This window comes from Delphinapterus leucas, chromosome 7 (assembly GCF_059928025.1).
Source record: "Delphinapterus leucas isolate spDelLeu-1000000601 "Yukka" chromosome 7, BTC_Dleu_Yukka2, whole genome shotgun sequence".
NCBI lineage: Eukaryota > Metazoa > Chordata > Mammalia > Artiodactyla > Monodontidae > Delphinapterus > Delphinapterus leucas.
This window is the reverse complement of record NC_143135.1, coordinates 16,573,097-16,587,196: the sequence shown is the minus strand read 5'-3', so window position 1 is coordinate 16,587,196 and position 14,100 is coordinate 16,573,097. Positions and strand designations below refer to the sequence as shown.

The 14,100-nt window shown below is 36.0% G+C and overlaps 1 protein-coding gene across 2 annotated transcripts in view; it reads left to right on the top strand.

Annotated features, from left to right (window-relative positions):
- Positions 1 to 10,299, top strand: part of API5 (apoptosis inhibitor 5) — a 37,115-nt gene extending 26,816 nt beyond the window's left edge. Inside the window, exons 11-14 of one of the 2 annotated variants that reach the window (XM_022592217.3) lie at positions 542 to 598; positions 2,942 to 3,018; positions 3,542 to 3,678; positions 8,147 to 10,299. In XM_022592217.3, the coding sequence (XP_022447925.1) occupies positions 542 to 598; positions 2,942 to 3,018; positions 3,542 to 3,678; positions 8,147 to 8,169 (294 nt within the window). In that variant the 3' untranslated portion in view covers positions 8,170 to 10,299. Of the gene's footprint in view, positions 1 to 541; positions 599 to 2,941; positions 3,019 to 3,541; positions 3,679 to 8,141 lie in introns of both variants that reach the window. The other variant, XM_022592216.3, reaches the window with a different exon arrangement.
- Positions 10,300 to 14,100: the final 3,801 nt, after the last annotated feature.

Here is a 14,100-nt window from a genome sequence, read left to right as displayed (position 1 = left end):
TATTTTGTTTAAATATTTGATTAGCAATTGTGATATTTTTAATTTCACCTTTTTGAAGCCCAAATATTAGTTTACATTAGAAAAAAATATTAAACTGCCAATTCTATACCAAACTATATGTGTTTATGTTGGGATTTTTGGTTTTCTCTGATCTCATCTATTTTGATCAATCTTCATCTTGGTCCTAATGAAATATTTTAAGTTTTCATTGTGTCTTCCTGTAACATAAACTGATATTTTTTTAAAACAACTGCTATGTGCCTGTGATCTGTCCCCTACTCGTTTTTCAAGTAAATTGTAGATATAACACTTCTAACCTGTCAAGGGAAGATAAAGATTATTTGCTTTCTTTGCCATCTCTACACTTGTTTTAGAGTCAAGAAATAGGATTGAGCATTATGAGTAAATATAAACCAAGGAATTCTCTAACTGTAGAAATGATTCTGAAAGAGAAGTGGAATTATTCATGTTCTATACGGTAATGAAATATACATCATGAAAGTTATTGGCATTTTAATTTAATTTTGTTTTCCTTTTGCAGAACAAGATTAAAGTTGTTGCATTGAAAATAACAAATAATATCAATGTTTTAATCAAGGTAAGTCTTCCTTTCTTATCAAGTCATCCCAGCCAGCTAGAAAGTTAGTGCAAGAGGTTTTCCATATGTCTTTATGTCTGCAATGGTACTGGTTAAGGAGAGACGCCATTACATTCCAGACGTTTGGCCTTTTAAAGCTTTATGCCTTTTATAACACCGAGTGATGTTTTTGTAGCTATTATAGAATAATACATTGTTTTATTTATTTAAAAGTTATTGCAGAAGATACTGCAAACAAAGGGAGGCATGCAGAGTTTTTCTGACCCAGAGCGTTGGAGCAGATACATTTAGACTCAGAAATTTCACTGACTTAAGTTCTTGTAGTCTTAATACTGTCGGGTCCTTTTGAATGACCAATAAAACCCTGCTTTGCTTACACTAAGAATGAACAGTCTTATGTGGCACATGAAATGTTGTCCTGTGGTCTTTTCTGTTAACTTGTCTATGTAATAAATTGAGAGTTTTCTATACTTACCATTAAGCCATAAATATCCTTCAGTTCTCTTTACCCTCCCCAAGTATCTGTTAGCCTAAACAAAGAACTAATAACCTGAGAGAACAAAAAAGGAATCACAACAAAGTAGCCATCATTTGATACTGTAAGTTAACAGTACTGTTATAAGTTGATAGTATTGTAGCCAGATGGGAGAAAGAAATATTTGTAACAGTTATAGCACAAAGCTTAACAGCAACAAAATCAGGGCTAGTGATATGCCTTAAAACTAATCTGGTAAAAATCCCATGGAATACTTACTTTTTATCAGAAGAGAAAGGGAAGCTTTTCAGAGAAAACAGTGAGACATTGAGGGATGAGTATCATTGCCAACAGGAAAAGTGAAAAGGCATTAAAAACAGAAGAGGTAAGAATACTGACTCACATCTCAAAGAAAAGTTTTATCATAGCCACCATTTATTTCAAATCTTAAATACAAATAATTTCAAATGGTGGATTAATACATTAAAATGTGAGATTTGACTTTATTTGAACTGATGCTATAAGTCAAAGTTGAAGATATACTATGATGTTAAGAACATTTTAAACTTAGCAAATACTATGACCCAACACATGGAGATGAGACAGTTTCCTGTTCAGGAAACCATGGTGATTTAAAGATGACTGCCGTAGGAAGTTGCATGGGGAAGAATGATGAATAGGGTCAGCAACCAATGTGTAGGGTACCTGACCAAAAAATTCTGAAATATTTTTTTAATATGACATAATTCTTTGTTTTAGGGAAATCACAAGAAAAACTGGTGTGCTTTGTTCCCTCCATGGCATCTGCTTGCAATCTTTAGTTCCTACCTAACCAGACGCATCTAATTCCAAAATTTACCTTCACTTCTATTTCAGTGAATCCACAAACTATACTCCAGTTTCCCATTGTCACCTGAGATTTAACATGTTTAAAATTGAAGACTTCCCCCTTCTTCTTCCTGTTGACACTTTCTTAATAAATAACATTATTATATGCTAAATCACTCCAGCTAGAAACCTCAAGCATTTTTGTTTCAAAGGACTTTATATTGGCTAATTCTCTGCATTTATCTGGTACCCTGGACTTAAGTTTTATATAGTAGGAGGTGATTTTTATTCACATATTCATTTTAACTGTGAAAGAAACTTAGTTTACTTTTATCAGATTTTGCCTGTATATAAAAATTAGAGTAAAACTGGTAAGAAATGTTAGGTAAAATACCAAGAATAAATATATTTAGAAATTCATTCATAGTTTTGAGGGTATTATGAGGTTAGATTATTTCAGTTCTAGATTATGTTAACATTTAAATTCAGCAAATATTTGCATTACCTTATATTAATAATTTAGTACTTAAATCTTGTAGGTTTTTTCCTTATTGGTAATATATAGATATTTGAGGGGAAGAAAAACATGATTAGCCAGACCTTTAGTTTTGTTCTAGTTTTGAACCACTTAAAAACCTGCAAAAGCAAATGCAGAGTGCACCATTGTATCTTCCTTAAAGCACGTCAGTGACTGCTCCTGTGCAAAAGAAACTACTTGTGGATTTGATTAAAGTTGATAAATATTGATATTTTTGTCCTATAACTTGAAATGACATTTGAAAAAAGTTAGCTGCAGTTTCTTAAGTGATGTGTGCAAAATAACATTGAAGTAGTAGATGTAATTTGTAAACAAAATTGTCCTTGTTTACTTTTCTCTTGCAGTTTATTTTTTAGGTTATTATTTTAGTCATCAGCACAAAAGCAAGAAGGATAAATTAGTTTCCCGTCCTAAAATTAAAATGTGTCTCCCTGTTTCCTACCCTTACCACCACTCCCTGCACCACCAAACACATTAGAAATCTCTAATTTTGTCTCTTCAGGATCTCTTCCACATTCCTCCTTCTTATAAGAGCACAGTAACATTATCCTGGAAACCTGTACAGAAGGTTGAAATTGGGTAAGAAACATATTTAAAGGGATTAAAGTGTTCTAATATTTGATTTACAAATACGAAAAAATCTGAATTCAGATTTTACATTTCCTGTACAAAATGGTACGTTATTAGTTAAATGATTCTTAATAAGATGTTAAACTATGATTATTAAAAGCATGACTTAAAATATAAAATCTAATCTAGTATTTATAAAATAAACTGGTAGAATACAACTATGGAATTTTCAAGCCTTTGTCCGTATTGCTGTAACTTAATAAGACTTTCCTGACAAGTTTTATAAAATGAGTCACTTGTGTATAATCTGTGAAGCTACATATTTCAGATTGTTGTAAAGCCTTGTAAATGCCCCTCTGACAATGTCTGCATAACTAAAGCACAGTTAATTTGATGACATCAGAATGTTATTTCCTTTTTTCTGATGTGACTGTCATCTTTTGGATGTCTTTTGTAACAGATATAATAAATATATTGATAGCCTCTGGTATAAAAGAATTTTTTTTAATTGCTGTTCTTCCTACCATTATAGGCAAAAGAGAGCCAATGAAGATACAACTTCAGGCTCACCACCCAAGAAATCTTCAGCAGGACCAAAAAGGGATGCCAGGCAGATTTATAATCCTCCTAGTGGGAAATATAGCAGCAATTTGGGCAACTTTAATTATGGTGAGCGTTTCCGTTTGGGTACAAGCAATATGAGAGATTAGGCAGAAATTGTGTTGTACTTGATTTTAATTACTAATTAAATAGACTATCATAGTTCTTTCAGGTGACTTTTCGAGTTAGTTTGGGGAACCTGAACTGTTGGGGAAACAACTTAACGCATTCCTTTCTGACTCACCCTTGTGGGCTCACTGAATTGAGCATGTAACACTGAGAACCTGAAAAATGTGCCTCTTGTATTCAGAGGAGCCAACAGAAAAAAAAAGGAAGATGGCATGAACCATCTATTCCTGGTTTTCCCTGTTTTAGCTTCACGGCAAGACATTTTGTGCAGTCTCCCTCAAGAATGTATATAGCTTCCATTCTTGGCAGATGTGGTATTAATGATCCTTCTTGGCCCTTGTCAGCCTACTGCTTGTCCTCCCATCTTCTGCACTACTTCAAAAGGAGAAGTTCTAGAAGGTAGAGTGAGATGTTAAAGCATCATCTAGCAAAGAAGATGTGTCCTGTTGCAGTCTCCCCCACTGCCCAGAGTGCAGTCCTCCTTTCAACTTTAGACATTAGTGCAAGGAGAGCTTCCCACTAGTCCAGTCTCTCCCAGGACTGTTAAATCAGAAGTGAAGTTTGTCTTACTGGCTTATAAAGAAAAATGGACAAAAATTTCACTGACTCAGATCCTTAATCTTGCTTAAGAAGACCAAGTTTAATATTCAAAACCAAACATACTTGTGATTGGTCTTGGTTACCAAGCAGAATTGATTCTGCAGTAATTATTCCCAAAAAAGTACATTCTGAAGAATATGCTCTCTATAATTGTTTCCAGGGTGAGATGATTGTGACGTTAAGTAAATTCCTCCTACGATAGCTAAATTCCTCTAATATCTGAGCAAACAGATTATAGAAAGGCAATTTTAGATTGTGAAATGAACCCTTCTACTCCAGTCAGACTCTTTGAGGCAACTTTAGTGTAGAAAAGATCACTGAACTCTTTTACTTATATAATAATAAGTAAATGTGCATCTCTTAGCTTCTTTTCCTACCTGAAATAAAGGGATAGCATAGAGCTTAAAAACTTCAAAAAATATTTGCAAAAGCATTTTTTAAATGGAAACGATTCTGTTACTTCATTGCACGAAATATTGTCCTCTGTCATTTGTATGATTTAATGTGGTGTTTATCAAAACCACTCTTAAAATCAACTATTCTCTCAGATACTATCTTCATTGGATATAGATGAAAGTAATCAAGAGGTATGGCAATACATAGAGAATTAAATTGTATTTATTTTCACTTAGGCAAGTCAGTTACTCTGAATTTCCGTAAGCATTCTGCCCTGTGAAATTCATTACCTGCCTGATAGGGAGAATCAGATGATGTGATGCATGTGGAAAAGAGATGTGGAAAATGCAAAGCCTTAGGTTGTATGTGATTTTTAAAAAATTATCAATGTGAAAAAAATAAGCAGTTTTACTCAGGACAAATATCCAGGGAATTCCCTGGAAGTCTAGTGGTTAGGATTCCACACTTTCACTGCCGGGGGGTTCGATCCCTGGTCAGGGAACTAAGATCCCACAAGCTGCACAGTGCAGCCAAGAAAAAAAAAAATCCAGGAGTCACAACTTGAGTTGTTCCATAGTCCTCAAAGTAACAGAATGGCAAAACAGACAAAACTGTTGTCTTTTGTGTCTGGTATTCTTGTACTTTAATATTCCTATAGGGGTGAACCTTGTAATTGGAGTGCTTGTCATAAATTGAATTACAAAGCAAACTAAACTCTGATTGTTCTTATTGGAAAGTAGGAACAAAATTTCTGCTAGTACTTTTATTTTGGGGAGTTGAATGTGTCAGATTGTAAGTATTCTCATAGTAACAATTCAGAGAGTTTCCCTGGATTTCTTTCACCCATTCGGTTGAAAACCGTTCTTGGTACTATAGATGAGAATTGGTGGACCAATCTACCTCAAATTTTTTCTACCTTTTTTATGTCCTTTCCTTAGGGAACTGACAGTGGGTCAGGAAGAAGGAGAAACTGTTGGATTTTTTTTTCCTGGGATGTCAGAGTTGTCTCAAAGTTGGAGGGAAAAAATGTTTTGTGTTCTTGAGTCTTTAATACATAGATTTTATTACCCACATTTGGCAAAAACATCATAATTCCACTTTTCTATATCAGCCAAGCTCAATTTTATTTTTCCAAGGAAGACTTGGTTGCATGGGGGGTTTTTTTGTTTTGTTTTTGAAGAGTCATACACACTGAAGGGTTGGGAAATTTACTCCTTTTGTGTTACAGGGAACCAGGTAATACTAATATCGCTCTTATTACAGTGAACAAGTCTACTGCAAAGAAAATAGATTGTGCCAGTGTCATGGGCCTGAACTTGTTCACTACAGAGAAGGAGCCAGAATTTGTGATTGTTCTTTGAGTCCATGTAGGCATACTTAGACTTTTTTCCTTATCCAAGTTTATCACTTTACTAACCAATGTCTCTGTTATTTGCTTTGTCAAATGGCGTTTGTTCCCGTAACTTAGTTCAGCTTCCTGGTGCATTTTCAGTCAAATTATTTGCAAACATATACCCATGTTTAGTTTTCCTTCGTGCAGAACAGAGTTCCCTGGTAACCCACAAGTACTAATTCTACGTTTTGTGACTTGTATCCTTCAACTTTTACCTTTTTAGAATATAAAAATAATTTTTAAAGTATAATTTTAACTGTAAGCAGTGTTAGTAAGCTTGAAACCATTGAAAAGATCATTAAAGTGCAGAATAGTCCCTCAGGATGAAGAAAAAAGAAAGTTTGGTGACTCCCTGTACTGTAGAAATGGCTGCCTCGGTTGCAGATCAGAAAGAAATAGCCAATATAGAAAAGATAATCACAGCAAATAATACCTTCATACTATGTATTTAATATACTTATTAGATATACTGAACAATTGAGGGTAACTTGAGTTCTTCATATTAAAATTGATTGAAAAACAATTGAAAGGGTAGATTTTAGTAGTCCGTTAGCTTATAGGGGGTGTTGATTTGTTAAGTGTGTCGATGTAAACTGAGAAATGAAGGTTATATAATGAGTATGATGGGGGAAAATATGCAGACATCTGCATGGGTAAAGCCAAGTCTTAAACAGTCAAAAATGCAGGAGTTACAGCATCAAGAAGTTGCTGTATTAAGGTTGCTATGCTCCCAGAATGCACCACAGTCATTGCATCTATCACTGGGAGTATCTTACCCACAGACGACCTCTGATTTTCTGAATGTGTTGGCTCACGATGGTTTCGTTTAAACAGTTTGCATACCAGTCAACTTAGAAAAATGTGTCATGACATGAGAGGTGACTTTGAATCAGATTCTGTTCTGTTACACAGGTAAATGTTGGCTAAGCTGGGGAAAGGTCTAGTTAGTTTTCTAACTCAAGAGTTTCTGGAGGGAAAAAAAAAAAAGAAGAAATCAAAACATCACCCAAATACAGTAACTATATTTCTAGCCATAATGGCAAAAAATGGATTGCAACACTGACTTGATAGGAATTTTTCAAGCCTCCAGTATTATGGATCAAAAATGGCAACACCAGATTCTTTTTATTGCTCCTAACAAGATTGCTGCAATGAGGAAGTTTGAAAAGTTCCAATGAGGAGATTCTATCTCCAGAATTAGAAGTTTGAGACTAACTTATACATGATGAAAAGTCCTGCCTTGCTGATAACTTCAATCAGTTTTCTTCACTGGAAAGACTCCTTTGAGGAATATTTCTCTGGAGCTATAAAACAGACTGACCAATAAATCAAGGACTCAATCTACCATATGACACAAGTAACTTGATTTTTCAGCAAAAGATATCCTTAATTTACATCAGTAACCCAAACACTGTAATATATACATATCACCTTTTTGGCAGCACTCTGAGCAGCTCATACATAGCTGAAAAAGCAGTGAGGAAAGCCGTCGGAATTTGTATCAACATTATTTTGAAATATGGTGAGCAAAACAAATTGCCTATTTGTTGCATTTGAAAGGTACATTTTTCATTCTAGCCTGATTTTTCAGAATTGATCATTGATAATCTAAGATATTTCACATATATGGCACTAACTTTTGAAGGCCAGTGGCTTTAATTCCATATTAAGTATAGAAATTTTTCTAGTTTTGTTAATTATCTTTGGTAGTGATAGACCCCAAAATAAAGAACTAACAATGTAGTTATAACATTGTCACCTTGAAATATCTTTATTAATGGGATACATTTAATTGAGTACCTACTGTGAATGTAGGCACCTTGCGATATGTGCTTTGGCGTATATGATGCCTTGGTTTTATGTGAAGATTGAATTTGTAGATGGACTAGCAGAATACCGATGCTGTTTGTATAGAGCCTACTGCTACATTCAGAGCTGCGAGCTACATTACTTCTGTGTGTGCTGTCCCGTGAAGTCCTGAACAAGACCTAAACCCTTGTTCGCTTTTTCGTAGAGCAGAGAGGAGCCTTCAGGGGAAGTAGAGGTGGCCGAGGTTGGGGAGCACGAGGAAATCGTAGTCGGGGAAGACTCTACTGAATGAGAAGTCACAGTCTTCAGCATTGTCTTGAGCTTAATATACTTAAATTCTACTACTCTACTCATTGGATTGCCGGGGATGTCCCTTTAAAAAGACTGCTGCCTTCAGCTAAAAACTTAATGTTCTTTATACCTTTGTATGTATGATCTACTTTTGTAACAGACCATGGTTGTGTCCAAGGTAAAAACCACAGCGATATTTTTGGATGCTTTGTCTGCAATCTTGACTTGTTTTTGCAATATCACCATTATTCAGACTTCATATTGTGAATCTTTTAAACATCTTGATAATTTGTTATTGAGAGCTATTCAAATCTAAAATGTAATAAAATTCAGTCTAGTTCTGATAACTGGTAAAGATCATCAGTTCTGAAAGGTTACTGACTTTCCTGTCCTCTCTGTCTTGCCCCCAGCCAACATATGGAGAAGAGTAATGGTCAGTCTTAACATTTTATTTTCATTGTTATTTAATAAAGCCGCTAGGCAATGGTGCAGCATTCCTGGCTTCTGTAAAGTAAAGCAAAATACTTACCAGCTTTCTTAAAATGTAGAAATGACATTACATTTTTAGGAGGAAGTAAGTTGCTTTGCACTGCTTACTTAACTCTTCTCCATATGTTGTGATATAAATTTTTGAATATGGGATCTTACTATTTGCATAGAAATGTGTATGTATAATATACATACATACATGAGCATATATCTGTGTATGTGTGTGTGTGTGTGTATATATATATATATATATATATGCATGCTGCGAAACTTGACTACACAACATAAGTCATTTTTTAAAATTCCAGGAACGGGTAGTCTTTGACACGGTGATTATCCTTTTGAGGCTGAATCCATTATTAACTTGTTATCTAGGTTTTCCTTCCAGTAGTGAGGGCTTTTGAGTCAGTTGCACTTACATGATTATTGTTATTTAAAACTAAAAATAAACAAAGGCTGCATTTTCAAAGATAAATTTGGAGATCCCTGTTGGAGAAATACAGCCAGAATATTGAATCTGATGTACATATAGGTTTCTACAGGATGAGATAGAATAATTTAGAATTTGGGGATTTGATAACCAGGGCAGCCCAGAAAAAGTGACTTGGTAACATGGTATACCAGTAAGTAAGGGATGCTCTCTCAGTTTGCTTTTGCCACTTTCAAGATTTTAACTTCTCAGGTTATTAATCAAAATTATTGTATAAGTTAGTCAATAGAGTCTTTAGGTTAAAACAACAGATGGGGGGTTTGTGGAGTGTTTAATGTCATGGGCATTTTTAGTAGCATAGGCCCTTTGCTCTGCATTTGAGTGTTTCGTATATTTTTGTTCCACAGTTAATCTTCCCTCCCCAAGTTTGCTATTCAAATCCAATGCCTGAGTGACATTTTCTAGTAGTTTGACATTTTTTTTGAGGCATAGTTTGTGATTCCAATACAGGTGTCTTCATTACTGTTACCTCTGTACTGGGGGTATAGGCAAAACCCCTTTGTTAGAATTACTGCACATGTGTATGGGGAAAATATTTTTTGAAGACTAGAATGATACAAGTGAGCAAAAGAAGTTGGTCAGCTTGACTATGGAGTGGTGGCAATAATCTCTAAACATTCCAAAAGACAGTGAGCTGAACCTAAGCTCCCTTGGAATCTGAGCAGACACAGGAACATGGAATTTCCATTTGAAAACTGTGACCACGTAGCCTGGACCTCAACGGCAGATCAGCCAGTGGCCTAAAGCCATTTCAAGTATAGATGCTGTTTTGGGACAGTTATATAAATTTGAACATTAAGTGTAATTTTTCCTCTTTTTCTTTTTAATATTTGTAAACTCAAAGCTGAGCAGAAGTGACTTTACTTTCTAAAGTTTGATATTAAGTTGACTGTGTTCCTTCCTTTACCACCTCATTGTTCCCCTTCCCTTTCCTAAGGCAATAGTGCACAACTTAGGTTATTTCTGCTTCAAAACTTTGAACGAAAAACTTCATACCACGAATTTTTTTTCTTGTGCAAGACACCTGTATATCCCCTTGTTCAAATGTAAATGTTCCCTTATGCTTTTGAAATAAATTTCCTTTTGTAATTTTGTTTTGTGTCTTGTGTTATGATTATAACTTCAGATTCTTGGATATTCATTAAACATTTATTCATTGCTTCTCATGTGCCAAACAGTGTGTTAGACCATGAAAATATAAAGATGGAAAAAATACCGCTCTGCTTTCAAGGGTTCAGTATTACAAGTTATCTTTTATTTTCAACCTTTTGGATTTATTTTTAGAAGCTAATACCCTTCTGAAAAAAGGATTTGGTTCTTTCTGTCAAAGCAAAACATCAGATACTTGCCAAATCATTATGAAATAATTTCTTCCCTCAAGTTATTATGTAAAGCAACTTCTTATTTTGACTCCCAGCCTTTATTTGTTTTCCTGAAGTAGCACCAAGGATGGATCAGAAAAAGTTACCTAAATTCTCTTGGTGATCACATCCAGTCCTATGTCTGTAATATCATCTACATGCTGAGGACTGCCAAATGTCTATGTCCATCCTTTCTTGCCTGGAGTTTCATAATAGCCTCCTGATTGATCTCCCAGCTATTACACTTGACTATAGCCTGTTCTAAACACAGCAGCAAAGAAACATACACTCTTCTACTTAAAGCTGTTCAATGACTCCTCGTTTTAGAATAAAAATCAAAAACACTGCCATGGCTTAAAAGTTTCTGACCTCAGCTGCTGCTCTGCCCCAGTCAGTCAGCTTCATGCAGCTAGGCAAAGACACACTCCTACCTTAGAATCTGCACTGGCTGTTCCTTCTAGCCACATATCTGCCTGTCTGACTCCACCCCTTCGATTCCTCAAAGATCACTTTCTCAAGGAATCCTGTTTAATACTGCAATGCCCCTTTCTACCCTGCCAAGACTCCAGAACCCACTTACCCTACTCAATGTTCTCTGGAGCATTTGCCAACTTCTAACATACTATCCTAATTATACTGTATATTGGGTTAGCCAAAAATTGCTTTCAGTTTTTAAGTAAAAATAAAAGGCATTTTTCATTTTCACCAAGAACTTCGTTGAACTATGTATTCACCCTTTTATTCCACTACCTTCTGCCATTTTTCAGGCAACTTCATAATTCCATCTTCCCAAAACTTTTTATCTTTTTGAAACAAATTGTTCCAGGTGCCTTATACAGCCTTCCAGGGAATTGAAATTTTTTCCATTAAGAGAATTTTGTAAAGATCGAAATAAGTGGAAAGCCGAACGTGCAATGTCTGGTGAATACAGCGGACGAATCAGAACTTCCCAGCCAAGCTGTAACAGTTTTTGCCTGGTCATCAAAGAAACATGCAGACTTACGTTATCCTGATGGAAGTTTATGCGTTTTCTGTTGACTAGCTCTGGATGCTTTTTGTCAGGTGCTGCTTTCAGTTGGTCTAATTGGGAGCAGTACTTGTTGGAATTAATCACTTGGTTTTCCAGAAGGAGCTCATAATAGAGGACTCCCAATCCCACCATATACACATCACCTTTGGATGAAGACCGGCCTTTGGTGTGGTTGGTGGTGGTTTATTTCGCTAGCCCCACGATCTCTTCCGTTCCACATTATTGTACAGTATCCACTTTTCATCGCCCATCACAGTTTGTTTTAAAAACGGAACATTTTCATGACGGAAATACGGTCCAGAAGGTTTTGCTTATGTGGAATCCAAACATCAAAGCGATTCACGTAACCAAGCTGGTGCAAATGATTTTCAACACTTGATTTGGATTTTTTGAGTATGTCAGCTATCTCCTGCATGGTTTAACGTTAATTGTTCTCAATGTCTCGATTTGATCGCTATCAACTGTAACTGGTCTACCTGACCATGGAGCATCGTCCAGCGAGAAATCTCCAGCACGAAACGTCGCAAACCACTTTTGACACGTTCAATCAGTCACAGCACCTTCTCCATACACTGCACGAATCTTTGTTTGCGTTTCGGTTGCATTTTTTCCTTTATTGACATAATAAAGCATGATATGCCAAAAATGTTGCTTTTTTTTCTTCCAACTTCAACATTAAAATGGCTACACAAAAATTCACCAATTTTGATAAGTTTTTTTAAATGCTGACATGACAGCTGTCACATACAATCTAACAAAATTGTTTTGAATGAAGTTAAAGACAACTAAGTGCTACTAGAGCCATCTTACGGAAAAAAATGACGAGCCTTTTGGCCAACCCAATAATTTACCATAGTTTTAGTGTCTCCCCCTGGTAGAATGTAACATGGCTAAAATGCCACAAAGGTAAGGATTTTTGCATTTTATTCATTGATAATCCCATACATCTAAAACAATGCTTAGTACATAGTAAGCTTTCAATAAATAATAAGCAGGAGGCAGTGTTTTACGCGGAGGATATAGTGGTAAACGAGACAGGCGAACTCATGGAGCTTACATTCTATTATGCAGAGGCTAATTAGTAAGCTGATTTCGGAGAGCAGTGTTATGAGGACCCTGGAGCATTCCAAGGCGATAATTTGTAAGAGCTCACATAGAATGGTTAGAAAAAGTCTCTGAGGAATTCATTTGAGCTGAGTCCTGGATGATGATTTGGAGCCAGCCTAGTGAAGATCTCAAGGAAAGGCATTTGAAATGGAGGCAACAAAACATGCAGAACCCTTGGCTTTAAGAATACCAGGCTGTGCTAAAGAACGAGTTCTCAAAGTGCTTAGGTTCCTAATCTCGACCCAAGAACTCCTAAACTCACCTTCGAGGAACTACTTTCAGTAACTCAAAGGGCACATGCTCCTTCTGATCCTGGGGCATGTTTCCTCTGTCTGGAAAATCTTTGTTCCCTGACTCTCCCTCTCCCATTCATCAGACTAACATTCCTTCTTCAGGTCAGACTAGATTTCACTCTCCCTGGGAAGCCTTTCCACCCATGCTGGGCCCAGGACCATGTACAGGATGCTCCTTCAGCTCACTATCCTTCCTCCCCATTTTGGAAACCATAGGAGGAACTCAAATCAGTTCTGATGGGTAGAAAACAGCAAGTGGGATTTAATTCTAGCAAGTGTGATGGAAACTAAAACAAATGAAATCTAATTTATCAAAATCCTAAGAAACTGTAGATTTATTCCTGGAAGTTGTACGTTTAAAACTAAATATAGCCACAAATAAGAAAATCAAGTAAAATTCTGGTCATCATAAAGAGTTGATAAGAGAAACAAGATCTGAGACAAAGCCTAGACAGACGACTACATACAGTTCCAGTTTGTATTCTTCAAGAAATACGTAAGAATAGGAAACAAGAAGAGCAAATAAAAGATGAAGGAATGGTATTTCTAGAAGGAAAAACTAAAACTTGGTATGCTATAAAGTGATGGATAAGATCAAAAAGCACAAATGCACTAAAAGGTTTGAATAGAATGAACTTGGATTTAATCATAAAATCAGGATACTGAAAGTTGGGTGTATGTGAGGGAGTAAAAGCTGGGGGTGGGGCGGGTATGACCTGTAGCTACTTACAGACTGAACAGTCACAATACAATTACTCCATAGAAACTGTTGCCCCCAAATGTATTAACAGCTGCAAAGATTTGGATAAATTAATGGCTGGTAAGTCTGTATCAGGAAAAGTCTTTTGAGGCTGACCATCATGTTATCCTCAGAGCAGCCCTAGTGTCACTGTGAGTTAGAATCCTGGGCTGATTTGACACTTGGTCTCCTCCAAAGTAGTCCTCGTGCTTCAGACTGCCAAACTACTGGCGAACTATTTCTAAATGAAATTACCACGTTTCATAATTTCTAATGAAATTACTATTTAGGTATCCCCTGTCTCTTCTTTGAAAACCCTCTTCACTTTGTGTATGGCTGCTGGGGAGATACATCTGGATAGCCC